At 41.7% G+C, this 26,187-nt stretch overlaps 1 protein-coding gene across 2 annotated transcripts in view; it reads right to left on the bottom strand.

Moving 5' to 3' along the window:
* TXNRD2 (thioredoxin reductase 2) overlaps positions 1–26,187 on the bottom strand; it is a 169,251-nt gene that overhangs the window by 64,770 nt on the left and 78,294 nt on the right. For both annotated transcript variants that reach the window (XM_040416326.1, XM_040416327.1), the window contains exons 10-11: positions 16,162–16,253; positions 15,881–16,055 (exon numbers count right to left, since the gene is read on the bottom strand). In XM_040416326.1, the coding sequence (XP_040272260.1) occupies positions 15,881–16,055; positions 16,162–16,253 (267 nt within the window). The remainder of the gene's footprint in view (positions 1–15,880; positions 16,056–16,161; positions 16,254–26,187) is intronic.

Below are 26,187 nucleotides of genomic sequence, written 5' to 3'. Positions count from 1 at the left end.
AACTACGCAAACAAGAGGAGAAGGCGAGTTAATTTTTTTTTTTTTTTTTTTTTTTAACCCTCAATTGATCACCTACTAAGCATTCTGTATTCAGAATGCTATTATTTTCCCTTATAACCATGTTATAAGGGAAAATAATAACATCTACACAACACCTAACCCAAACCTGAACTTCTGTGAAGAAATTCGGGTTTGGGTACCAAACATGCGTGATTTTTCCCACGCGAGTGCAAAACGCATTACAATGTTTTTCACTCGCGCAGAAAAAATTGCGGGTGTTCCCGCAACGCACCCGCACATTTTCCCGCAATGCCCGTGTGAAAGAGGCCAAAGTCTTCCATTTATTCTGATGTAAAAACTAGGCAAAGGTATTTTGGTGTGCATGTCAAAATTCGATATTTTAACTAGCTTTACTTTTTTTTTCCTCTCAAAGTATTCCCCAAAAAATCGGAAGGAAAAGACCATAGTGTGACATGGTCAGGGGACTGAGGCAGCCAGACAGTCAGAACTTCTGGGCCAGCAGCTCTAACCTAATGTATTGAAATGTCTTTCCGCAGACATAATTCAAAGTGGATTTGGTTTTTTTCTCTCCATGTATGTATATTACAAGCTGTCTGTGCATTTTAAAGTTTAATGTGATAATGTGTATTAATGTGTAATAGTTTACAGAGTTATAGGACATTGGACATGAACAAGGCAATCAATCGGAATAAATATCATTCTATATATTAAATACACTACATTTTCATGGAGAAAACCACAAACAAATCTAGCCATTCAGTATAATTATTGGGAACTGCAGCTCTCTTAAGCCCTTAAGGACCGGGCCCATTTTTATTTTATTGCTCCCCACATTCCAATAGCCAGAACTTTTTTAATCTTCCGTGCATATCCACACAAGGACTTATTTTTTGTGCTATAAGTTGTATTTTTTTAATGGAACCAATACAAGTAAATACGATTACGGCGATACCAAATTTGTATATATTTTTTTTGTTTTACTACTGTAAATAGCCATAACTTTTTTATATTTCTGCCTACAGAAAGCTTGTTTTTGTGCGACAAACTGTAGTTTTTATTGACACAATTTTTGGAGTATGTATGGCTTTTTAATCACTGTTAGGCATCATGCACACGAACATATATTCTTTCAGTGTCCGTTTTTTTTGCGGACCGTATACAGAACCATTCATTTCAATTGGTCTGCAAAGAAATTTTTAAAATACTCCGTGTGCATTCTGTTCCCGTATGTCCGTCTTTCCGTTCTGTAAAAAAATAGAACATGTCCTATTATTGTCCGCATTATTGACAAGGATAGTACTGTTCTAGCAGGGGCCCGCAGTTCCGTAAAAATACGGAATGCACACGGACTTCATCCATATTTTTTGCGAACCGCAAAATACATACGGTAGTGTGCATGAGGCCTTACTCTATATTTTAGGGCGGACAAGGTGACCAGAAAATGGCAAATCATGTTATGTTTTTCGATGATGGTGCACATGCAGGAAAAATATATTTATATTCTGTGTTCATTCTGTGTGAGGGGCAGATAAGGGATCATCCTACTGTGATGGGGCACTTAGGGTATTCATACTCTGTGGGGAGGAACAAAGGAGGCATCACAATGTGTCAGAGGCACGAATGAGCATTATAATGTGTTAGGGCACCAAGAGATCACCCTGCTGTGAGGGTGCACTTAGGGGCATCATACTCTGTGGAGCACTAAAGGGATATCATACTGTCTGAGGGGCATTAAAGGGGCATCATTAATGTTAGGGGGCACTGAAATGACATTCCTGCTGTTTGGTCGGCAGAAAGGAGATTAGGTGGGCTTAGAGGTGTTGCTTATTGTAAAAAAAAAATTAATGCAGCGCAACACGCCAATGGTGTTGTCTCTCCTTATATATTTTTTGTTTTGCAGTTCGGACTTTTATTCTACAGCAGACTCAGGTATGTGGACCTTTACAAAAAGTACTTGAGTACCCCTGTTTTAGACCATTTAAAAGGGCTGCCTGAGTTTTTATTTAACACAGACAACTAATTCAAATATATAAATTACAAGCTTTGCTTAAATTTTTCCTTAAAACTGTATCAATCTGCTCAGCTCCTCCTGCTCTATAACATGCTGCCTGCAGATTACACTGCATTTTGTGGTAACAGGTCTTTTTAAAGAGGTTTTCCGATATATTTTTTTTACTGATGACTTATCAGTATCTGATTGGCGGGGATCCCAGGGTGGTCAGCTGTTTGAGAGAGCACTGCAGCCTTTTGTCTGCTTTTCCTAGGCTGAGTGACAACACATTCATCGATCACGTGGCCTAGGAGCAGCTCAGCCCCATTCAAGTGAAGACACCGCAATACCAAGCACAGCCTCTATACAATGTACGGCTTGGTAAGCTGTGAGAAGGCAGCCTTCTCAAAACAGCTGATCAGCGGAGGTCCTGATCAGATACGGATGACCTATCCAGTATCAGTAAAAAAAAAAACTGCATTAATTTTCTCAATTTTTTTTTAAGTAGGCCATTAAGAGACATCTCCGGCAAGGAAATCCTAGTACTGCTAATGATTTCAAGGCTTTATTGCAGAAACCTGGCTTGGGTGTACTTGGAAGAAAGACACAATGAATCAGACCCAATACCAAAATTTATCAGATTTAACACTGTGCATCTAATTTTGAAAGGGCAGAGTTTAGAAGAAAAAAAAAAACTATAGGAAGTAACTAGATAACTTGCCTTTATTTCTAGGTTTTAGCTGCCTGGATACAGAGAAACAAACAATAAAGCATATGTAGGAAACTTTCTTCTGCTACTTGCAACTAATCCTACACTTACATCTGTAACAGGATTCATACAGGCAGTTACTAAACAGGCAAGAACATTACGATGCATCTATAAAAAAAAGATATGTACTGGAAAATAACTCAAAATAAGGACTAAAGTTTCAAACTGTCCTCAAAGAAGTAGTTGTTAGTTTTTTTCAGTTTTTGTTTTTTCTATGACCAGGTTGACATCAGTGAATTTTCTGATACTAGGGAATGATATTTCTAAAAATGATTTCCATTCCAAGGCCTTGCTGTGTTTTGTTTATAAGGTGAATGATGCTGTGGCGAAACCAACCTTGCCACTGGGTTTCGGAGGGGCCTGGCTACCAGCCTCTTGCCTCAGGATTATGGCCCATACTAACTTTAAAGGAGCAGACAGACCGGCCGCACAGCTTAAATCTGTCTTTGGAATTGTATTTTGTTATGTGAGGGTACCCAGATAGCTAATTTTATTGTATTTGTGTATTCTGAGTGCCATTCACCTAATGATATGCACTCAGACTTGAGCTATCTGGGAATATGTTAAATGTCTGTGTTTGCTGTGGGGGTGTGACATTGTGTGTTTGGGTGATGATTCCTGTCCTGTTGTATCCACATGTGTATTGGCGATTTCCCTTTGTCCTGAGAGATAATTGAATTACTCCTCGGGTGTCTCCAGGGCAGAGAGGAGGAAACAATGATGCATTGTGGGGATGTGTTGTGTCTGTGTATCCTAAGTGCTACGTATCTGTCCGGTGTCACAGTCTTCCTTCTGGTCCCCTAGGGGCGTGTACACCAGATGGGGACCTGCATAAATACGGGCGGGTAGCCCTCAATAAAGTGTTCCTGTTTTACCCTTTCTCATGTTGAGGCTGATGTTTGGGTAAATGATCGACGCTGGGGATTGCTATACGCTGGGAGATTTGCTATACTCCCCTGGCTATAACTACTAGCTCTTTTAAGAGCTGTTCCTGCTCTCTGGTTTTAGGAGAGGTTCACCCACTGGAGCCTGGAGCCTTGTCGTAGGTCCAGGGTGGGTAGGAGACGGTGAGACCTCAACCATCCTTTGGCGGTTCGTGGGGTCTGCAGTGCGTACGGTGTCAAGTGGAGTGCTTGGAGTCCTCGGAAAGCACTAGGAGCATCTATCAACGGAGGTACTCGGTCGGGGTGCCAGGAGATCCGTTACAGATGCTATACCTACAGTGATATATGATACCTCTTTACATGTGGTATAGCAATCTTGGCTTTTTTTTTTTTTTAAAGTACGGCAGAGTTTTATTGCAAATTCTGAAGACATAAACATTGTAGTATAACATTACAAAGAAATACTCTACAATGCATCGGTTGTTGCAATATAGTGGTACTACATAGCGACAATATTAGGAACCAGTGAAGATACACGTAGATTGTTTGTTACCTACCAAATATTTCCTTCTACCATGAAGCATAGATAAAGCCACCTTCTATAGCCTCCCGAAAATTCACAAAGGGGTTAACTCCCTCAAGGCAAGATCCACTAGGGCAGATTTAATAAACTGATAGATGACATAAACTTACGGGTATATTAGACAGAGCGATTATTGCTTGAATTCTCATATAATGGTTTGAACTTCAGAAATTATTGTTGCATGTAGCACATGGATGGTAAGAGGAACATATTGGGCCAGATTTATCATTAGCTCAAGTGAAAATAATGGAGTGAAAAAGTCGCTAAAACTGTGAAAAAATTTGCAACTTTTATTGGCTCTGCGCTATGCTCGCCAGTTTTCTGAAAGTGGGCGTGTTTTCTTATGTAAATTAATTTCTAGATAGATTTACTAATGTGACAATTTGAAAAAGTCGCAAAAATTTTGCAATTTCACTCCAGTGAGGACCATACTTATCTTATGCGACTTTTTAATAGAACATGCGACTTTTTCGTAAAGACGTGCGACTTTTGTAAAGCAGCTTACTAAAGAATACACTGCTACCGTCAAACCACATTTATCACAGTATTAAAGGACCATTAATAAATCTGACTTAGCCAAAAGTGACTTTGGACATATGTAAAAGTGGAGTAAGATGTAAGTGTAATGATAAATCTGGCACATAGTCTTAAAGGGGTTCTCCGCTTTTCCTATATTGATAACCTATCCTCACGATCCTCGATCAGAGGAGATAGGAGGGAGCCTTCCTACTGAAGTGAATAGGACGGAACAGCTGTAGTTAAACCTCTGGCCGCTGTGATGTTGATGGCAAGCATGTAAACAGTGAGAAGAACACAGCGCTCATACATCTAATCGGCAGGGTAATGGCAGTAAGGCCCCTGCTGATCTGATATTGATTACATATCCTATATGTGTCTGCATCAGCCCCTGCTGATCGGATATTGATTACATATCCTATATGTGTCTGCATCAGCCCCTGCTGATCTGATATTGATTACATATCCTACATGTGTCTGCATCCGTTCAGCAATTTTTCGCAACAGATGTGGACCCATTCATTTTAATGGGGCCGCAAAAGATGCACACGTACTTCTGTGGCCCCACAAAAAAAGATAGAGCATCTCCTATTCTTGTCTGCAATTGCGGACAAGAATAGGCATTTCTATCAAAGGGCTGGACATGTGCGTTCTGCAAAATGCGAACACACACGGCCATTATCTGTGTTTTGCAGACCGCAAAACACATAAGGTCATCGGAATGAGCCCTTAGATAGAAGTTGGTTCATGTCTGAACAATCATCTGGTGAATGATAATTTCGTAGGCACAGTAATATACATTTTAGTCCAAACTGGTTGCCACAGTTGTTCAAACCACCATACATGTTCAGTGAAACCTGGTGATGGGTGAAAGATCTTTCAGGGAACTACTGTTCAGAGAATGGGCTGTCATCAGTCAGCTAAAGTCATCATTAATTGGTAAATTTCATCTCACAAACATTCGTTTTGGTTGAAATCATCTGTTTTGATCAACTTTAGACTAATGTGTATGGCCGCCTTTACAGTTGTATCGTTTATAGTTGGATAATCCATTCTGGACAAGGTATATACAGTAGGCAATGTCTTTCTGGTCTCGAATGGGAGGTGAAAAAAAACCAAAAACACTTTACCTTTTTGGTAAATTTTCAAAAGGGCAGATGATGTATTAGAGACTATCTTCAGAAAACACACATCTGCAAATTGTCTCCTTAGATGGTTGAGCTGACACCCTAGACCCTTCAGCGAGGGCGTATCTAAGACTGTCCCACAATATCAACAGTGGCAGAAGCGGAATATGTTGCCATAGGCTTGGCAGGACTGTAGCCCCTTCCTTGTCTTGGATCCTAGTGGCACCTGGGTACCAGCTGCACGTCAATATAAGAACAGGAGCATGCAGTGAAACACATAAGGGTCATTTTTTTGGAGGGGATACATAGCATTTGCCATATATATTTTTTCGTGGGTCTGAATTACATAATATGGGCGTTATTTAAGCAGGATATCACTGAACATCCATGAAGTGACCCCTTGCAATGTCAGGATTTCATTCTTAGTCTGATTGTGGTATCACAGGGCTTCTATTGCCTAGTTTTAATGTTGATTTAATAAACAATAGGGCCTATTTTTTTGTGTTTCTTTCCATGCAGTGATACAACTTGGAGCACAAACGCAAGCCTAATAACTGTTTTTCTGTAACAGTTGTTGAGACTATCTGAAAACTGTCAATTCGAATAGACAAAAAAATGAAAAAAACAGCCATCACTTGATATTTACAGCATATGTCTTCCCAACTAGTGTTGAGCGAACTTTGTGTTTCAAGTTTCAAGTTATATGGTCCGTGGTAGCGTAATCCATAATGGAATTCTTAGATAACCTGAACCCGAACCTTGTACACCGAACTTGAAGCACAAAGTTCGCTAATCCCCATTTCAAACATTGTTCAGGCTTTCTACTCCCTTTTATTTCTGGTTACTACATACAGTTGCAAGAAAAAGTATGTGAACTCTTTGGAATGATATGGATTTCTGCACAAATTGGTCCTAAATTGTGATCTGATCTTCATCTAAGTCACAACAATAGACAATCACAGTCTGCTTAAACTAATGACACACAAAGAATTAAATGTTACCATGTTTTTATTGAACACACCATGTAAACATTCACAGTGCAGGTGGAAAAAGTATGTGAACCCCTAGACTAATGACATCTCCAAGAGCTAATTGGAGTGAGGTGTCAGCCAACTGGAGTCCAATAAATGAAATGAGATTGAAGGTGTTGGTTACAGCTGCCCTGTCCTATAAAAAACAAACACCAGTTCTGGGTTTGCTTTTCACAAGAAGCATTGTCTGATGTGAATGATGCCTTGCACAAAAGAGCTCTCAGAAGACCTACAATTAAGAACTGTTGACTTGCATAAAGCTGGAAAGGGTTATAAAAGTATCTCCAAAAGACTCACTGTTCATCAGTCGACGGTATGATAAATTGTCTACAAATGGAGAAAGTTCAGCACTGCTGCTACTCTCCCTAGGAGTGGCCGTCCTGTAAATATGACTGCAAGAGCACAGCGCAGACTGCTCAATGAGGTGAAGAAGAATCCTAGAGTGTCAGCTAAAGACTTCCAAAAGTCTCTGGCATATACTAACATCCCTGTTAGCGAATCTACGATACGTAAAACACTAAACAAGAATGGATTTCATGGGAGGACACCACAGAGGAAGCAACTGCTGTCCAAAAAAAACATTGCTGCACGTTTACAGTTTGCACAAGAGCACCTGGATGTTCCACAGCAGTACTGGCAAAATATTCTGTGGACAGATGAAACGAAAGTGGAGTTGTTTGGAGGAAAACCCACAACACTATGTGTGGAGAAAAAGAGGCACAGCACACCAACATCAAAACCTCATCCCAACTGTGAAGTATGGTGCTGGGGGCATCATGGTTTGCGGCTGCTTTGCTGCGTCAGGGCCTGGACGGATTGCCATCATCGAAGGAGAAATGAATTCCCAAGTTTATCAAAACATTTTGCAGGAGAACTTAAGGCCATCTGTTCACCAGCTAAAGCTCAACAAAAGATGGGTGTTGCAACAGGACAACAACCCAAAGCATAGAAGTAAAACAACAGAATGGCTTAACCACCTCCGGACCGCCTAACGCAGGATCGCGTTCCGGAGGTGGCAGCCCTGCGCAGAGTCACGCATATATGCGTCATCTCGCGATGGCCGAGATTTCCTGTGAACGCGCGCACACAGGCGCGCGCGCTCACAGGAACGGAAGGTAAGAGAGTTGATCTCCAGCCTGCCAGCGGCGATCGTTCGCTGGCAGGCTGGAGATGTGTTTTTTTTAACCCCTAACAGGTATATTAGACGCTGTTTTGATAACAGCGTCTAATATACCTGCTACCTGGTCCTCTGGTGGTCCCATTTGTTTGGATCGACCACCAGAGGACACAGGTAGCTCAGCAAAGTCCCACCAAGCACCACTACACTACACTACACCCCCCCCCCCCCGTCACTTATTAACCCCTTATTAGCCCCTGATCACCCCTGATCACCCCATATAGACTCCCTGATCACCCCCCTGTCATTGATCACCCCCCTGTCATTGATTACCCCCCTGTAAAGCTCCATTCAGATGTCCGCATGATTTTTACGGATCCACTGATAGATGGATCGGATCCGCAAAACGCATCCGGACGTCTGAATGAAGCCTTACAGGGGCGTGATCAATGACTGTGGTTATCACCCCATATAGACTCCCTGATCACCCCCCCTGTCATTGATTACACCCCTGTCATTGATCAACCCCCTGTAAAGCTCCATTCAGACGTCCGCATGATTTTTACGGATGCACTGATAGATGGATCCGATCCGCAAAACGCATCCGGACGTCTGAATGAAGCCTTACAGGGGCATGATCAATGACTGTGGTGATCACCCCATATAGACTCCCTGATCACCCCCCTGTAAAGCTCCATTCAGATGTCCGCATGATTTTTACGGATGCACTGATAGATGGATCCGATCCGCAAAACGCATTCGGACGTCTGAATAAAGCCTTACAGGGGCATGATCAATGACTGTGGTGATCACCCCATATAGACTCCCTGATCACCCCCCTGTCATTGATCACCCCCCTGTAAAGCTCCATTCAGATGTCCGCATAATTTTTACGGATGCACTGATAGATGGATCCGATCCGCAAAACGCATCCGGACGTCTGAATGAAGCCTTACAGGGGCATGATCAATGACTGTGGTGATCACCCCATATAGACTCCCTGATCACCCCCCTGTAAAGCTCCATTCAGATGTCCGCATGATTTTTACGGATGCACTGATAGATGGATCCGATCCGCAAAACGCATCCGGACGTCTGAATGAAGCCTTACAGGGGCGTGATCAATGACTGTGGTGATCACCCCATATAGACTCCCTGATCACCCCCCTGTAAAGCTCCATTCAGATGTCCGCATGATTTTTACGGATGCACTGATAGATGGATCCGATCCGCAAAACGCATCCGGACGTCTGAATGAAGCCTTACAGGGGCGTGATCAATGACTGTGGTGATCACCCCATATAGACTCCCTGATCACCCCCCTGTCATTGATCACCCCCCTGTCATTGATCACCCCCCTGTAAAGCTCCATTCAGATGTCCGCATGATTTTTACGGATGCACTGATAGATGGATCGGATCCGCAAAACGCATCCGGACGTCTGAATGAAGCCTTACAGGGGCGTGATCAATGACTGTGGTGATCACCCCATATAGACTCCCTGATCACCCCCCTGTCATTGATCACCCCCCTGTCATTGATCACCCCCCTGTAAAGCTCCATTCAGATGTCCGCATGATTTTTACGGATGCACTGATAGATGGATCGGATCCGCAAAACGCATCCGGACGTCTGAATGAAGCCTTACAGGGGCATGATCAATGACTGTGGTGATCACCCCATATAGACTCCCTGATCACCCCCCTGTCATTGATCAACCCCCTGTCATTGATTACCCCCCTGTAAAGCTCCATTCAGACGTCCGCATGATTTTTACGGATCCACTGATAGATGGATCGGATCCGCAAAACGCATCCGGACGTCTGAATGAAGCCTTACAGGGGCATGATCAATGATTGTGGTGATCACCCCATATAGACTCCCTGATCACCCCCCCTGTCATTGATCAACCCCCCTGTCATTGATCAACCCCCCTGTCATTGATCACCCCCCTGTCATTGATCACCCCTCTGTAAGGCTCCATTCAGATATTTTTTTGGCCCAAGTTAGCAGAATTTTTTTTTTTTTTTCTTACAAAGTCTCATATTCCACTAACTTGTGTCAAAAAATAAAATCTCACATGAACTCACCATACCCCTCACGGAATCCAAATGCGTAAAATTTTTTAGACATTTATATTCCAGACTTCTTCTCACGCTTCAGGGCCCCTAGAATGCCAGGGCAGTATAAATACCCCACATGTGACCCCATTTCGGAAAGAAGACACCCCCAGGTATTCCGTGAGGGGCATATTGAGTCCATGAAAGATTGAAATTTTTGTCCCAAGTTAGCGGAACGGGAGACTTTGTGAGAAAAAAATTAAAAATATCAATTTCCGCTAACTTGTGCCAAAAAAAATAAATTTCTATGAACTCGCCATGCCCCTCATTGAATACCTTGGGGTGTCTTCTTTCCAAAATGGGGTCACATGTGGGGTATTTATACTGCCCTGGCATTCTAGGGGCCCCAAAGCGTGAGAAGAAGTCTGGTATCCAAATGTCTAAAAATGCCCTCCTAAAAGGAATTTGGGCACCTTTGCGCATCTAGGCTGCAAAAAAGTGTCACACATCTGGTATCGCCGTATTCAGGAGAAGTTGGGGAATGTGTTTTGGGGTGTCATTTTACATATACCCATGCTGGGTGAGAGAAATATCTTGGTCAAATGCCAACTTTGTATAAAAAAATGGGAAAAGTTGTCTTTTGCCAAGATATTTCTCTCACCCAGCATGGGTATATGTAAAATGACACCCCAAAACACATTCCCCAACTTCTCCTGAATACGGCGATACCACATGTGTGACACTTTTTTGCAGCCTAGGTGGGCAAAGGGGCCCATATTCCAAAGAGCACCTTTAGGATTTCACAGGTCATTTACCTACTTACCACACATTAGGGCCCCTGGAAAATGCCAGGGCAGTATAACTACCCCACAAGTGACCCCATTTTGGATAGAAGACACCCCAAGGTATTCCGTGAGGGGCATGGCGAGTTCCTAGAATTTTTTATTTTTTGTCACAAGTTAGTGGAAAATACTTATTTTTTTATTAATTTTTTTTTTCATACAAAGTCTCATATTCCACTAACTTGTGACAAAAAATAAAAAGTTCCATGAACTCACTATGCCCATCAGCGAATACCTTGGGGTCTCTTCTTTCCAAAATGGGGTCACTTGTGGGGTAGTTATACTGCCCTGGCATTCTAGGGGCCCAAATGTGTGGTAAGGAGTTTGAAATCAAATTCTGTAAAAAATGACCTGTGAAATCCGAAAGGTGCTCTTTTGAATATGGGCCCCTTTGCCCACCTAGGCTGCAAAAAAGTGTCACACATCTGGTATCTCCGTAATCGGGAGAAGTTGGGGAATGTGTTTTGGGGTGTCATTTTACATATACCCATGCTGGGTGAGAGAAATATCTTGGCAAAAGACAACTTTTCCCATTTTTTTATACAAAGTTGGCATTTGACCAAGATATTTATCTCACCCAGCATGGGTATATGTAAAAAGACACCCCAAAACACATTCCTCAACTTCTCCTGAATACAGAGATACCAGATGTGTGACACTTTTTTGCAGCCTAGGTGGGCAAAGGGGCCCACATTCCAAAGAGCACCTTTCGGATTTCACAGGTCATTTACCTACTTACCACACATTTGGGCCCCTAGAATGCCAGGGCAGTATAACTACCCCACAAGTGACCCCATTTTGGAAAGAAGAGACCCCAAGGTATTCGCTGATGGGCATAGTGAGTTCATGGAAGTTTTTATTTTTTGTCACAAGTTTGTGGAATATGAGACTTTGTATGAAAAAAAAAATAAAAAAAAAAATCATCATTTTCCACTAACTTGTGACAAAAAATAAAAAATTCTAGGAACTCGCCATGCCCCTCACGGAATACCTTGGGGTGTCTTCTTTCCAAAATGGGGTCACTTGTGGGGTAGTTATACTGCCCTGGTATTCTAGGGGCCCAAATGTGTGGTAAGGAGTTTGAAATCAAATTCAGGAAAAAATGAGGAGTGAAATCCGAAAGGTGCCCTTTGGAATATGGGCCCCTTTGCCCACCTAGGCTGCAAAAAAGTGTCACACATCTGGTATCCCCGTACTCAGGAGAAGTTGAGGAATGTGTTTTGGGGTGTCTTTTTACATATACCCATGCTGGGTGAGATAAATATCTTGGTCAAATGACAACTTTGTATAAAAAAATGGGAAAAGTTGCCTTTTGCCAAGATATTTCTCTCACCCAGCATGGGTATATATAAAATGACACCCCAAAACACATTCCCCACCTTCTCCTGAGTACGGAGATACCAGATGTGTGACACTTTTTTGCAGCCTAGGTGGGCAAAGGGGCCCATATTCCAAAGAGCACCTTTCGGATTTCACAGGTCATTTTTTACAGAATTTGATTTCAAACTCCTTACCACACATTTGGGCCCCTAGAATGCCAGGGCAGTATAACTTCCCCACAAGTGACCCCATTTTGGAAAGAAGAGACCCCAAGGTATTCGCTGATGGGCATAGTGAGTTCATGGAAGTTTTTATTTTTTGTCACAAGTTAGTGGAATATGAGACTTTGTAAGAAAAAAAAAAAAAAAAAAATCATAATTTTCCGCTAACTTGTGACAAAAAATAAAAAGTTCTATGAACTCACTATGCCCATCAGCGAATACCTTAGGGTGTGTACTTTCAGAAATGGGGTCATTTGTGGGGTGTTTGTACTGTCTGGGCATTGTAGAACCTCAGGAAACATGACAGGTGCTCAGAAAGTCAGAGCTGCTTCAAAAAGCGGAAATTCACATTTTTGTACCATAGTTTGTAAACGCTATAACTTTTACCCAAACCATTTTTTTTTTACCCAAACATTTTTTTTTTATCAAAGACATGTAGAACTATAAATTTAGAGCAAAATTTCTATATGGATGTCGTTTTTTTTGCAAAATTTTACAACTGAAAGTGAAAAATGTCATTTTTTTGCAAAAAAATCGTTAAATTTCGATTAATAACAAAAAAAGTAAAAATGTCAGCAGCAATGAAATACCACCAAATGAAAGCTCTATAAGTGAGAAGAAAAGGAGGTAAAATTCATTTGGGTGGTAAGTTGCATGACCGAGCAATAAACGGTGAAAGTAGTGTAGGTCAGAAGTGTAAAAAGTGGCCTGGTCTTTCAGGGTGTTTAAGCACTGGGGGCTGAAGTGGTTAAAGGGTTTCTGTCACCCTGCAAAACTCTTTTTTTTTTTTTTTGGATAGTTAGATTGCTCATAGTGCGATATAGCAGAATATAATGCTCTTACTTACTTTCATGCGGCCGATTCTTTATAAAACGAACTTTTATAATATGTAAATGAGGGCTCTACCAGCAAGTAGGGCGTCTACTTGCTGGTAGCTGCTGCAGAAATCCGCCCCCTCGTCGTGTTGATTGACAGGGCCAGCCGTGATCTCCTCCTCCGGCCGGCCCTGTCAGTAATTAAAAAATCGCGCGCCTCGCGTCATTCGGCGCAGGCGCTCTGAGATGAGGAGGCTCGTATCCTCAGCACTCCCTCAGTGCGCCTGCGCCGATGACGTCTTCTCTTTCGGTGATGTCATCGGCGCAGGCGCACTGAGGGAGTGCTGAGGATACGAGCCTCCTCATCTCAGAGCGCCTGCGCCGAATGACGCGAGGCGCGCGATTTTTGAATTACTGACAGGGCCGGCCGGAGGAGGAGATCACGGCTGGCCCTGTCAATCAACACGGCGAGGGGGCGGATTTCTGCAGCAGCTACCAGCAAGTAGACGCCCTACTTGCTGGTAGAGCCCTCATTTACATATTATAAAAGTTCGTTTTATAAAGAATCGGCCGCATGAAAGTAAGTAAGAGCATTATATTCTGCTATATCGCACTATGAGCAATCTAACTATCCAAAAAAAAAAAAATGAGTTTTGCAGGGTGACAGAAACCCTTTAAACAGAAGAAAATACACCTTCTGGAGTGGCCCAGTCAGAGTCCTGACCTCAACCCGATTGAGATGCTGTGGCATGACCTCAAGAAAGCGATTCACACCAGACATCCCAAGAATATTACTGAACTGAAACAGTTCTGTAAAGAGGAATGGTCAAGAATTACTCCTGACTGTTGTGCACGTCTGATCTGCAACTACAGGAAACATTTGGTTGAAGTTATTGCTGCCAAAGGAGGTTCAACCAGTTATTAAATTCAAGGGTTCACATACTTTTTCCACCTGTACTGTGACTGTTTACATGGTGTGTTCAATAAAAACATGGTAACATTTAATTCTTTGTGTGTTATTAGTTTAAGCAGACTGTGATTGTCTATTGTTGTGACTTAGATGAAGATCAGATCACATTTTATGACCAATTTGTGCAGAAATCCATATCATTCCAAAGGGTTCACATACTTTTTCTTGCAACTGTATTTTCGACAATGCAGCACCAAGGGGCTGCTATCTCCAATACTCTTTGGCCAGCAAGTAAGTCCGCAGTATGGCAATTATTTCTCAGTACATATATGTAAAAAGGCGGTGCACAATGTGAAAATGGTGTCCTGATTACGTGATGCTGTCTACACTGCAACATGTATCGAGCGACATTTATGTTGCGCAACATATTTTATAATGCTAGTCTATGGCGTCATCCTGCACAGAAATCCATCTTGTTGCAGTCGCAGCATGTCGCAGTGCGACACCACAGACTAGCATTATAAAATATGTAGCGAGACATTACTGTGACAGTCGCGCAACAAATGTCGTCTTGTAGCCCTAGCCTTATACTGAGGGCTCATGCACACTGCTGTGTGTTGCAGTGAGCAAACCATGGATCCGCAAAACACAGATACCCGCCAAGTGCATGCCGCCATTTTTTTGCTTACTCCTGCAGAAATGTCCTATCCTTGTATACAAAACGGACAAGAATAGGACATGTTCTATTTTTTGAGGGGACACGGAACCCACTTATGGATGTGAACAGAACACGGTGTCCACATCTTTTGCGGTCCCAAAAAGATCGGATCAGATGTGGACCAAAACTATGGTATTGTGCATGAGCCCTTACTGAATTTGAGTGTATATATGGATAGATGACCATTCACTATGCACTTTATTTTAATGTGGGCTCTATACTGTAAGCCTTGCATAATTGGCCATATAGCACAATCTGTATGACTTTTGATATTTTTAACAAGTGGAGTAAAAGTTATGTTTTATGATCTGGATGCTGTTTAGGTGAAATATTTGTTGCAAAGGCCACCTTGTAAACTAGCCATCTATTGACCCAAATGACATATTTTTCTTGTTTCAAATATGTTTATAATACTGGTTATTTTAAAAGAAGACTTCCGTATAAATTCTTAAAGGTGAGGGCATAAAAAGTGGCCGCTGGCAAGGGCTGATCCCTATTTAGTGTAGGGAAGGGTGTATACTTGCTGCAGTCCTTCATCTAGGGCAGTGGACGGGTCATTCTTTGCCTGTGGCTCATTATAAGGCCTCTTTTTTTCCCCCTGTTTCCGTTCCGTTTTTTGCGTTCCGTATACGGAACTATTCATTTCAATGGATCCGCAAAAAAAAAACGGAAGGTATTCCGTATGCCTTCTGTTTCCGTATTTCCGTTCAAAGATAGAACATGTCCTATTATTGTCCGCATAACAAACAAGGGTAGTACTGTTCTATCAGGGGCCAGCTGTTCCGTTCCGCAAAAAAACTGAATGCACACGGACGTCATCCATATTTTTTGCGGATCCGTTTTTTGCGGACTGCAAAATACTGAAAAAGCCATACAGTCGTGTGCAAGAGGCCTAAAACTGAAAAAAATAAATAAAATAAATGCTCAAAACAGTCTTCACCTGCACAGTATCTTACCTACAGCCCACAGAACAGTGTCAAACGTGTCCAATTCTTCTTGACCAGAATCTGTGTTTTTCCAAGTTACCTGAAGCTTCCCATTCTCCAGCTTTGTAACTCTAGATGGAACACATTTCCTCAAGAACCTTGTCCCATATGATTCCATGTAATCTGTCACTAGAGTAGCCATTTGCTGTAGAACATAAATGTTTGAATCCAGATATTATAGATTTCCAAGAGTGACTATTTACACAAAAAGATTAATCGGTAGAATATAACATATTAGAGCAGGTTCATACCTGATCAAACCCTCTCAGGGGAATGCTTCTCACCATTGCACTGGTCTCCAGTCCAATGCCCGTCAAGAACCCTGCACACTCCAATGAAACATCTGACAAATAGGTTATGGATAAAGAATATATTTTTTATGACAGTCACGCTATATACTTCTATACTACTACAAACCATATATTGCACGTCTTACCCATTATCACATTAATTTACTGGCTGCATATAATACCTACCCTTGCATTAAAGGGGTTGGTCACTTGTTGGCTACTGCTGATCAATGTATATGTAAGATGACTATATGGCACTTGTTAATTCAGCCTTTTTTGATATTCTGTGCCATTTCCCCTTGTTGGGCAAATCTACTGTGTTGTTCACATAGAGTTCCTGTCCATAAGATGGCTGCTGATGGAGGGTCATGTGACCAGACATTACTCAGCCTCCTCCATTTAAACACACTGAACATAGTAACATAGTACATAAGGCCGAAAAAAGAAATTTGTCCATCCAGTTCGGCCTGTCATCCTGCAAGTTGATCCAGAGGAAGGCAAAAAAAAAACCTGTGAGGTAGAAGCCAATTCTCCCCACTTTAGGGGAATAAAAAATTCCTTCCCGACTCCGATCAGGTAATCAGAATAACTCCCTCGATCAACGACCCCTCTCTAGTAGCTATAGCCTGTAATATTATTAGACTCCAGAAATACATCCAGGCCCCTCTTGAATTCCTTTATTGTAGTCACCATCACCACCTCCTCAGGCAGAGAGTTCCATATTCTCGCTGTTCTTACCGTAAAGAATTATTTTCTATGTTTGTGTACAAACCTTCTTTCCTCCAGACGCAGAGGATGTCCCCTCGTCACAGTCACAGTCCTGGGGATAAATAGATGATGGGATAGATCTCTGTACTGACCCCTGATATATTTATACATAGTAATTAGATCTCCCCTCAGTCGTCTTTTTTCTAACGTGAATAACCCTAATTTTGATAATCTTTCAGGGTACTGTAGTTGCCCCATTCCAGTTATTACTTTAGTTACCCTCCTCTGGACCTTCTCCAGCTCTGCTATGTCTGCCTTGTTCACTGGAGCCCAGAACTGTACACAGTACTCCATGTGTGGTCTGACTAATGATTTGTAAAGTGGTAGGACTATGTTCTCATCACGGGCATCTATGCCCCTTTTGATGCAACCCATTATCTTATTGGCCTTGGCAGCAGCTGCCTGACACTGTTTTTTGCAGCTTAGTTTGCTGTTTATAAAAATTCCTAGATCCTTTTCCATGTCAGTGTTACCGAGTGTTTTATCATTTAGTATGTACGGGTGACTTGCATTATTCCTTCCCATGTGCATAACCTTACATTTGTCAGTGTTAAACCTCATCTGCCACGTATCTGCCCAAGCCTCCAATCTATCCAGATCATTCTGTAGTAGTATACTGTCCTCTTCAGTGTTAATTACTTTACACAGTTTAGTGTCATCTGCGAAAATTGATATTTTACTATGCAAGCCTTCTACAAGATCATTAATAAATATATTGAAGAGAATAGGGCCCAATACTGACCCCTGAGGTACTCCACTAGTGACAGTGACCCAATCTGAGTATGTACCGTTAATAACCACCCTCTGTTTTCTATCATTGAGACAGTTACTTACCCACTTACAGACGTTTTCTCCCAGTCCGAGCATTCTCATTTTATATGCTAACCTTTTATGTGGTACAGTGTTAAATGCTTTGGAGAAGTCCAGATACACGACATCCATTGATTCGCCGCTGTCAAGTCTAGAACTTACCTCCTCATAGAAACTGATTAAATTAGTTTGACATGACCGATCCCTCACAAAGCCATGCTGATATGGTGTTTTTTTGCTCATTTCCGTTGAGATGCTCTAAGATAGCATCTCTCAGAAAACCTTCAAACAGTTTACCCACAACAGATGTTAAACTTACCGGCCTATAGTTTCCAGGCTCTGTTTTTGGACCCTTTTTGAATATTGGCACTACATTTGCCATGCGCCAATCCTGTGGGACATTCCCTGTCAGTATAGAATCTGCAAATATCAGAAATAAGGGTCTGGCTATGACATTACTTAATTCCCTTAGGATACGGGGGTGTATGCCATCCGGTCCTGGCGATTTGTCTATTTTAATCTTTTTAAGTCGCTGTTGTACTTCTTCCTGGGTCAGACAGGACACTTTTAATGAGGAATTTATTTCAACATTCAGCATTTCATCTGACAGTTTATTTTCCTCAGTGAATACATTGGAGAAAAAAATATTTAACAGCTTTGCTTTCTCCTCGTCGCTTTCTGCGACTCCCCCCTCATTACTCTTTAAACCAGCGGTTCTCAACCTAGGGGTCGCGACCCCTTTGGGGGTCGAACGGCCCTTTCCTGGGGGTCGCCTGAGGCTTCCTATCGTGGGTCGCCCGCACAACGGCAGCGGCCCCTTATCCTCGCGCACAGGAAGTGATGTCCTATCACTGCCTGTGCTTGAAGGAGCCTGACGTCTGGACAGGTAAGTCGGGCCGCCTGTCTGCTGAGGTCCGAGTTTTTTCGTTAATGACACCGCCGCTGAGCACCACTGCCACCAATGATTTAATTGAGCCTGGCTAATTTTATTTTAATTATTTTGGCTGAGCACTTCTGATTTATTTATTTGGGGGGGGGGGGGGGACTTGAAGCACCGCTGATTTATTTATTTGAGGGGTACCCTGAGCACCACTGATTTATTTTATTTTTGGGGGGGGGGTACTGTGAGTACCACTGAGTTATTTATTTGAGGGGTACTGTGCGCACCACTAATTTATTTTTTAGGGGGTATTTGCTGTTTATTATTTATTTTAAAGTTATTTATTTGGTTTACAAATATTTTGTATTTATGCTAAAGTTCTGTGGTTATGAATGAACACTTGTGTATTTGAATTAACATTTGGTGGATTGGTGTCTGTGCGTGTTTTTGGTGGGTCATCATAACAGTAGCAAAATTTGTTATGACGTAGCAAGGAAAAAAATGTAATGGTTGGGGGTCACCACAACATGAGGAACTGTATTAAGGGGTCACGGCTTTAGAAAGGTTGAGAACCACTGCTTTAAACCTACACTAAACTCCCAACTCTGCAAGTGCAGAAGGTGTAGGGTATTTGAATGGGGGTGGTTCACCTGGTCACATGACCCTCCATCAGAATATCAACAACGGCTATATTAGCGACAAATAGTTACTTTATAAAAACATTAATCAACAGTGGCGAACCCCTTAAATACCTTTACTAGACACCAATACAACTGAAAAAGCACATATCTAATTAAACTCATTAAGGCTGCTCACCAACCCCCACTATCTCTCCAAAGTTTTGTACCAAACTTTGTGTCTGTTCTGCTTTTTTCTGCTGTAGATAGGGTTCCCAGCCCAGTTGTCATCAAAAACATAAATCACAGCAATGGGTTTCTTTCAAGGATTTTATTTTTCAATGGATATGCGGCAAGAGATTTTCTTGTGCAAACGTTTTCGGCCGTATCTGGCCTTCGACAGGCACTGTGCCGCTGGAGGTAAACAGGGGAAGATGCTGTTGCATACGTGGAGCCTATGGCCGCCGAGATGTGTGTATACGCACAGTGCCTGATGAAGGCCAGATACGTTCGAAAACGTTTGCACAAAAAAATCTCTTGCCGCATATCCATTGAAAAATAAAATCCTTGAAAGAAACCCATTGCTGTGATTTATGTTTTTAATATCTCTCCAAAGTGCCACCTTGCGGTGTTGGTGGTAATTCACACCAGGCGGCAATTCTGCCTCAAAGATTCACGCCAAACAGGTAGCAAGTTTTCATCCAGATACAAGGCTCCCAGATCCCAACACAGAGACACGGCTTCTGAGCCCAGCTGCCTATTTAAATGGCTTCTGTCAGCCCACTAAACCGTTTTTGTTTTTTTTTGTTTACTAATAATCCCTATACTGCGAGCTCTGCATACATAAGTTAAATAATTTTGGTTCAGTAGAATTTGATAAAAAGCTATTTTTATAATATGTAAATTACCTTGCTACCAGCAAGTAGGGCGGCTACTTGCTGGTAGCAGCCGCATCCTCCGATCCTAAAGACGCCCCCTCCGCATTGTGATTGACAGGGCCAGGGAACGGAATCGTTCTCTGCTGGCCCTGCCTGTTTTCATTCAATATCTGGCGCCTGCGCCGCGGCCGTACTTATCTTCAATCTGCGCAGGCGCACTGAGAGGCGGCCACTCGCTCGGCCGCTCCATCCTCAATGCGCCTGCGCCGATGACGTCACATCTACACCCGTTGCAGGCGCATTGAGGAGCGAGTGGCCGAGCGAGTGGCCGCCTCTCAGTGCGCCTGCGCAGATTGAAGATAGGTACGGCCGCGGCGCAGGCGCCAGATATTGAATGAAAACAGGCAGGGCCAGCAGAGAACGATTCCGTTCCCTGGCCCTGTCAATCACAATGCGGAGGGGGCGTCATTAGGATCGGAGGATGCGGCTGTTACCAGCAAGTAGCCGCCCTACTTGCTGGTAGCAAGGTAATTTACATATTATAAAAATAGCTTTTTATCAAATTCTACTGAACCAAAATTATTATTTAACTTATGTATGCAGAGCTCGCAGTATAGGGATTATTAGTAAACAAAAAAAAAAAAACGGTTTAGTGGGCTGACAGAAGCCCTTTAAGGACAGCCAGATGCTGCCAAAACCCGGATCGGCACTTAAAATCCAGTCCGGTATTTGACCTCACCTGGCTGTAAATCAGCCCAGCAGCACATGCTGGGAGGAAAATACCTGTTTTCCCAGACAAAACCTCTCACTGTGTCACAATAGTTAAATGGTAGCCCCACATAAAACCAGAAAATCTTTTTAACCCTTTCACCCCCGGAAGTTTTTTTTTTTGCGTTTTTTGTTTTGCGCTCCCTGCCTTCCCAGAACCATAACTTTTTATTTGTCTGTTCACATACGGTAGCTATATGAGGGCTTGTTTTTGCGGGACAAGTTCTACTTTCCAACGCCACCATTTAATATTGCATATGACGTAGTGGGAAGCGGGAAAAAAATTCCAAATATGGTGAAACTGCAGTTTTACAGGTTTTTTATTTACGACGTTCGATGTGCAATAAAACTGACCAGTTACTTTTATTCTACAGGTCAGTACGAATTTGGCGATACCTTATGTGTTTAGTTTTTCTTGCGTTTTGATAGTGATAAAAAAATTAAAAAGTGGGAAAAAAATCTTTTTTTTTTTGTCGCCGTATTTTGACCCCTATAACTTTTTTGTAATTGTGTACGGAGCTGTATGAAGGCTCAACTTTTGCGGGGTGATCTGAACTTTTCATTGCTACCATTCTGCAGTGTGAATGACTTTTTGATCACTTTTTATTTATTTATTTTTTTTAAAATAAAGCGACCAAAAACGGCAAATCGGCCATTTGTACGGTTTTTTCCATTTTGCTGTTTGCCGTATGGGGAATATATTTTTATACTATGGGCGTTTTCGCACATTGCGACACCGATGATGTGTATTTTTTAAATTCTTTTATTATTATTTTGGGAATTTTTACTTTTTTATTTTTATATATTTTTTGCACTTTTTTTTATAGTTCCTATAGGGAATTATAACAATCAATCATCTGATTGCCATTATCATAGACTCCAATGCACTTGCATTGGAGTCTATGATGATTTTACTACTTTCCTATTGAGCCCTATTACATTCACAAAGATGGGCTGCTGCACACAAGCTCCGGCTCCTCCGATCGCCACACGGGGGAGCTGGAGCATCACCGAAAGCACGCTCAGATGCCATGGTCAGGATTAACCACGGCATCTGAGGGGTTAAATGTCCACGATCGGCATTACTGCCGGTAGAGGACATGAGCCGCGGGTGTCTGCTATAAGAAGCAGGTGGCCACCCACGGCTATGGCGCCCACAGCCCTCAGGAGTGGGCGCCATATTTAAAGACCCGGCCAGCGCCGTACTATTACGGCGCTGGGAGGGAGGGGTTAAAGGGCATCTGTCTGCATATTTGTACCTATAAAAACTGGCTGACCTGTTACATGTGCACTGAGAAAAATGTTGTTTTAATATATGCAAATGAGCCTCTAGGAGCAATGGGGGGCGTGGCAGTTACACCTAGAGGCTCTGCTCTCTCTGCAACTGCCCCATTCTCCATTTTGATAGGGCCAGGCAGTGAAAACATTATAGTTAAAAATGATTGCAAAAGTTTAAAAATATAGTCAAACCAAGAAATCTGGGATATCCATGTGTCCATAACACTCTTCATGTATGAATCTTTATTCTTCCCTCTTTTCTGTGTGAAAAGGTGCCTAGTTTACCCCCTTAAGGACATGGGTAATTTTCATTTTTTCCTCCCCACATTCCAAGAGAATCTTGCCATATGAGATCTCACTTTTTGTGGGACAAGTGTTTTTTTTTTATATTGCGGCATTTGATTTGCATTGCTTGAATTGGAAAAGGGGGAAAAAATTCTTTGTGGGGTGAGACAGAAAATAAAAAAACTTCATTCCAACATATTTTTTTTTTAGGTTTTGTGTTTATGGAGTTCACAGTGCGCTTACAAATAACTTGAAAGCCTTGTTTTGCGGGTCAGTACGATTAGGGTGACACAAAATCTATAGTTTTTCTTTTCATTGCCATATTCTGACAGCCGTAACTTTATTATTTTAGCATCTACAGAGCTGTGTTAGGTCAAATTTTTTGCTGTGTGAGCTATAGTCTTCATTGGTACCACTTTGGGGTACACATACATTTTTGATCACTTACAACATTTTTTGTGAGCAATGTGACCAAAAACCAGCAAATTGATTTTTTTTTCCCGTTACAGCTTTCAGGTGGTGATGCCTCTTATGTTATTTTTAATAGTTTATTTTATTTGTATATCTAAAATTGTTAAAGGGGTTGTCCGAATTATTTTTTTGTTCTTTCTATGTTCCTAACTAGGCAAATATAACAACTTTACAATTAACTCACTTTATCTGCAGTGCCTGGTTTATTAGATTTGACTGAGGGTCACATGACCTGTGAGGTCAGCTTCTCTCCCTGCTCTGATAAAGTTTGCTTACAAGCCTGTAACAACCTATTACTTTTTTTGTATTGATAATATTTTACTCTCGTGGTATGTATATTTCTTTATACGTATACATATATACATCTATACATGTATAAATATAGGGGCTAATTTTTTCCTCAGGGGGAATTTTTGATCTAATTTCTAAATATCTTCTATTAGAGAGGCAATATATTATGGCTTGTTTTTTATTTTTTATACTATGGGCGTTTTTTTTTTTTATACTATGGGCGTTTTCGCACATTGCGACACCGATGATGTGTATTTTTTAAATTCTTTTATTATTATTTTGGGAATTTTTACTTTTTTATTTTTATATATTTTTTGCACTTTTTTTTATAGTTCCTATAGGGAATTATAACAATCAATCATCTGATTGCCATTATCATAGACTCCAATGCACTTGCATTGGAGTCTATGATGATTTTACTACTTTCCTATTGAGCCCTATTACATTCACAAAGATGGGCTGCTGCACACAAGCTCCGGCTCCTCCGATCGCCACACGGGGGAGCTGGAGCATCACCGAAAGCACGCTCAGATGCCATGGTCAGGATTAACCACGGCATCTGAGGGGTTAAATGTCCACGATCGGCATTACTGCCGGTAGAGGACATGAGCCGCGGGTGTCTGCTATAAGAAGCAGGTGGCCACCCACGGCTATGGCGCCCACAGCCCTCAGGAGTGGGCGCCATCTTTAAAGACCCGGCCAGCGCCGTACTATTACGGCGCTGGGAGGGAGGGGTTAAAGGGCATCTGTCTGCATATTTGTACCTATAAAAACTGGCTGACCTGTTACATGTGCACTGAGAAAAATTTTGTTTTAATATATGCAAATGAGCCTCTAGGAGCAATGGGGGGCGTGGCAGTTACACCTAGAGGCTCTGCTCTCTCTGCAACTGCCCCATTCTCCATTTTGATAGGGCCAGGCAGTGAAAACATTATAGTTAAAAATGATTGCAAAAGTTTAAAAATATAGTCAAACCAAGAAATCTGGGATATCCATGTGTCCATAACACTCTTCATGTATGAATCTTTATTCTTCCCTCTTTTCTGTGTGAAAAGGTGCCTAGTTTACCCCCTTAAGGACATGGGTAATTTTCATTTTTTCCTCCCCACATTCCAAGAGAATCTTGCCATATGAGATCTCACTTTTTGTGGGACAAGTGTTTTTTTTTTATATTGCGGCATTTGATTTGCATTGCTTGAATTGGAAAAGGGGGAAAAAATTCTTTGTGGGGTGAGACAGAAAATAAAAAAACTTCATTCCAACATATTTTTTTTTTAGGTTTTGTGTTTATGGAGTTCACAGTGCGCTTACAAATAACTTGAAAGCCTTGTTTTGCGGGTCAGTACGATTAGGGTGACACAAAATCTATAGTTTTTCTTTTCATTGCCATATTCTGACAGCCGTAACTTTATTATTTTAGCATCTACAGAGCTGTGTTAGGTCAAATTTTTTGTTGTGTGAGCTATAGTCTTCATTGGTACCACTTTGGGGTACACATACATTTTTGATCACTTACAACATTTTTTGTGAGCAATGTGACCAAAAACCAGCAAATTGATTTTTTTTTCCCGTTACAGCTTTCAGGTGGTGATGCCTCTTATGTTATTTTTAATAGTTTATTTTATTTGTATATCTAAAATTGTTAAAGGGGTTGTCCGAATTATTTTTTTGTTCTTTCTATGTTCCTAACTAGGCAAATATAACAACTTTACAATTAACTCACTTTATCTGCAGTGCCTGGTTTATTAGATTTGACTGAGGGTCACATGACCTGTGAGGTCAGCTTCTCTCCCTGCTCTGATAAAGTTTGCTTACAAGCCTGTAACAACCTATTACTTTTTTTGTATTGATAATATTTTACTCTCGTGGTATGTATATTTCTTTATACGTATACATATATACATCTATACATGTATAAATATAGGGGCTAATTTTTTCCTCAGGGGGAATTTTTGATCTAATTTCTAAATATCTTCTATTAGAGAGGCAATATATTATGGCTTGTTTTTTATTTTTTATACTATGGGCGTTTTTTTTTTTTATACTATGGGCGTTTTCGCACATTGCGACACCGATGATGTGTATTTTTTAAATTCTTTTATTATTATTTTGGGAATTTTTACTTTTTTATTTTTATATATTTTTTGCACTTTTTTTATAGTTCCTATAGGGAATTATAACAATCAATCATCTGATTGCCATTATCATAGACTCCAATGCACTTGCATTGGAGTCTATGATGATTTTACTACTTTCCTATTGAGCCCTATTACATTCACAAAGATGGGCTGCTGCACACAAGCTCCGGCTCCTCCGATCGCCACACGGGGGAGCTGGAGCATCACCGAAAGCACGCTCAGATGCCATGGTCAGGATTTACCACGGCATCTGAGGGGTTAAATGTCCATGATCGGCATTACTGCCGGTAGAGGACATGAGCCGCGGGTGTCTGCTATAAGAAGCAGGTGGCCACCCACGGCTATGGCGCCCACAGCCCTCAGGAGTGGGCGCCATCTTTAAAGACCCGGCCAGCGCCGTACTATTACGGCGCTGGGAGGGAGGGGTTAAAGGGCATCTGTCTGCATATTTGTACCTATAAAAACTGGCTGACCTGTTACATGTGCACTGAGAAAAATTTTGTTTTAATATATGCAAATGAGCCTCTAGGAGCAATGGGGGGCGTGGCAGTTACACCTAGAGGCTCTGCTCTCTCTGCAACTGCCCCATTCTCCATTTTGATAGGGCCAGGCAGTGAAAACATTATAGTTAAAAATGATTGCAAAAGTTTAAAAATATAGTCAAACCAAGAAATCTGGGATATCCATGTGTCCATAACACTCTTCATGTATGAATCTTTATTCTTCCCTCTTTTCTGTGTGAAAAGGTGCCTAGTTTACCCCCTTAAGGACATGGGTAATTTTCATTTTTTCCTCCCCACATT

The sequence above is a fragment of the Bufo bufo genome, chromosome 2 (assembly GCF_905171765.1).
Source record: "Bufo bufo chromosome 2, aBufBuf1.1, whole genome shotgun sequence".
NCBI classification, from domain to species: Eukaryota; Metazoa; Chordata; class Amphibia; order Anura; family Bufonidae; genus Bufo; species Bufo bufo.
This window is presented reverse-complemented; position numbering and strand designations above follow the sequence as displayed.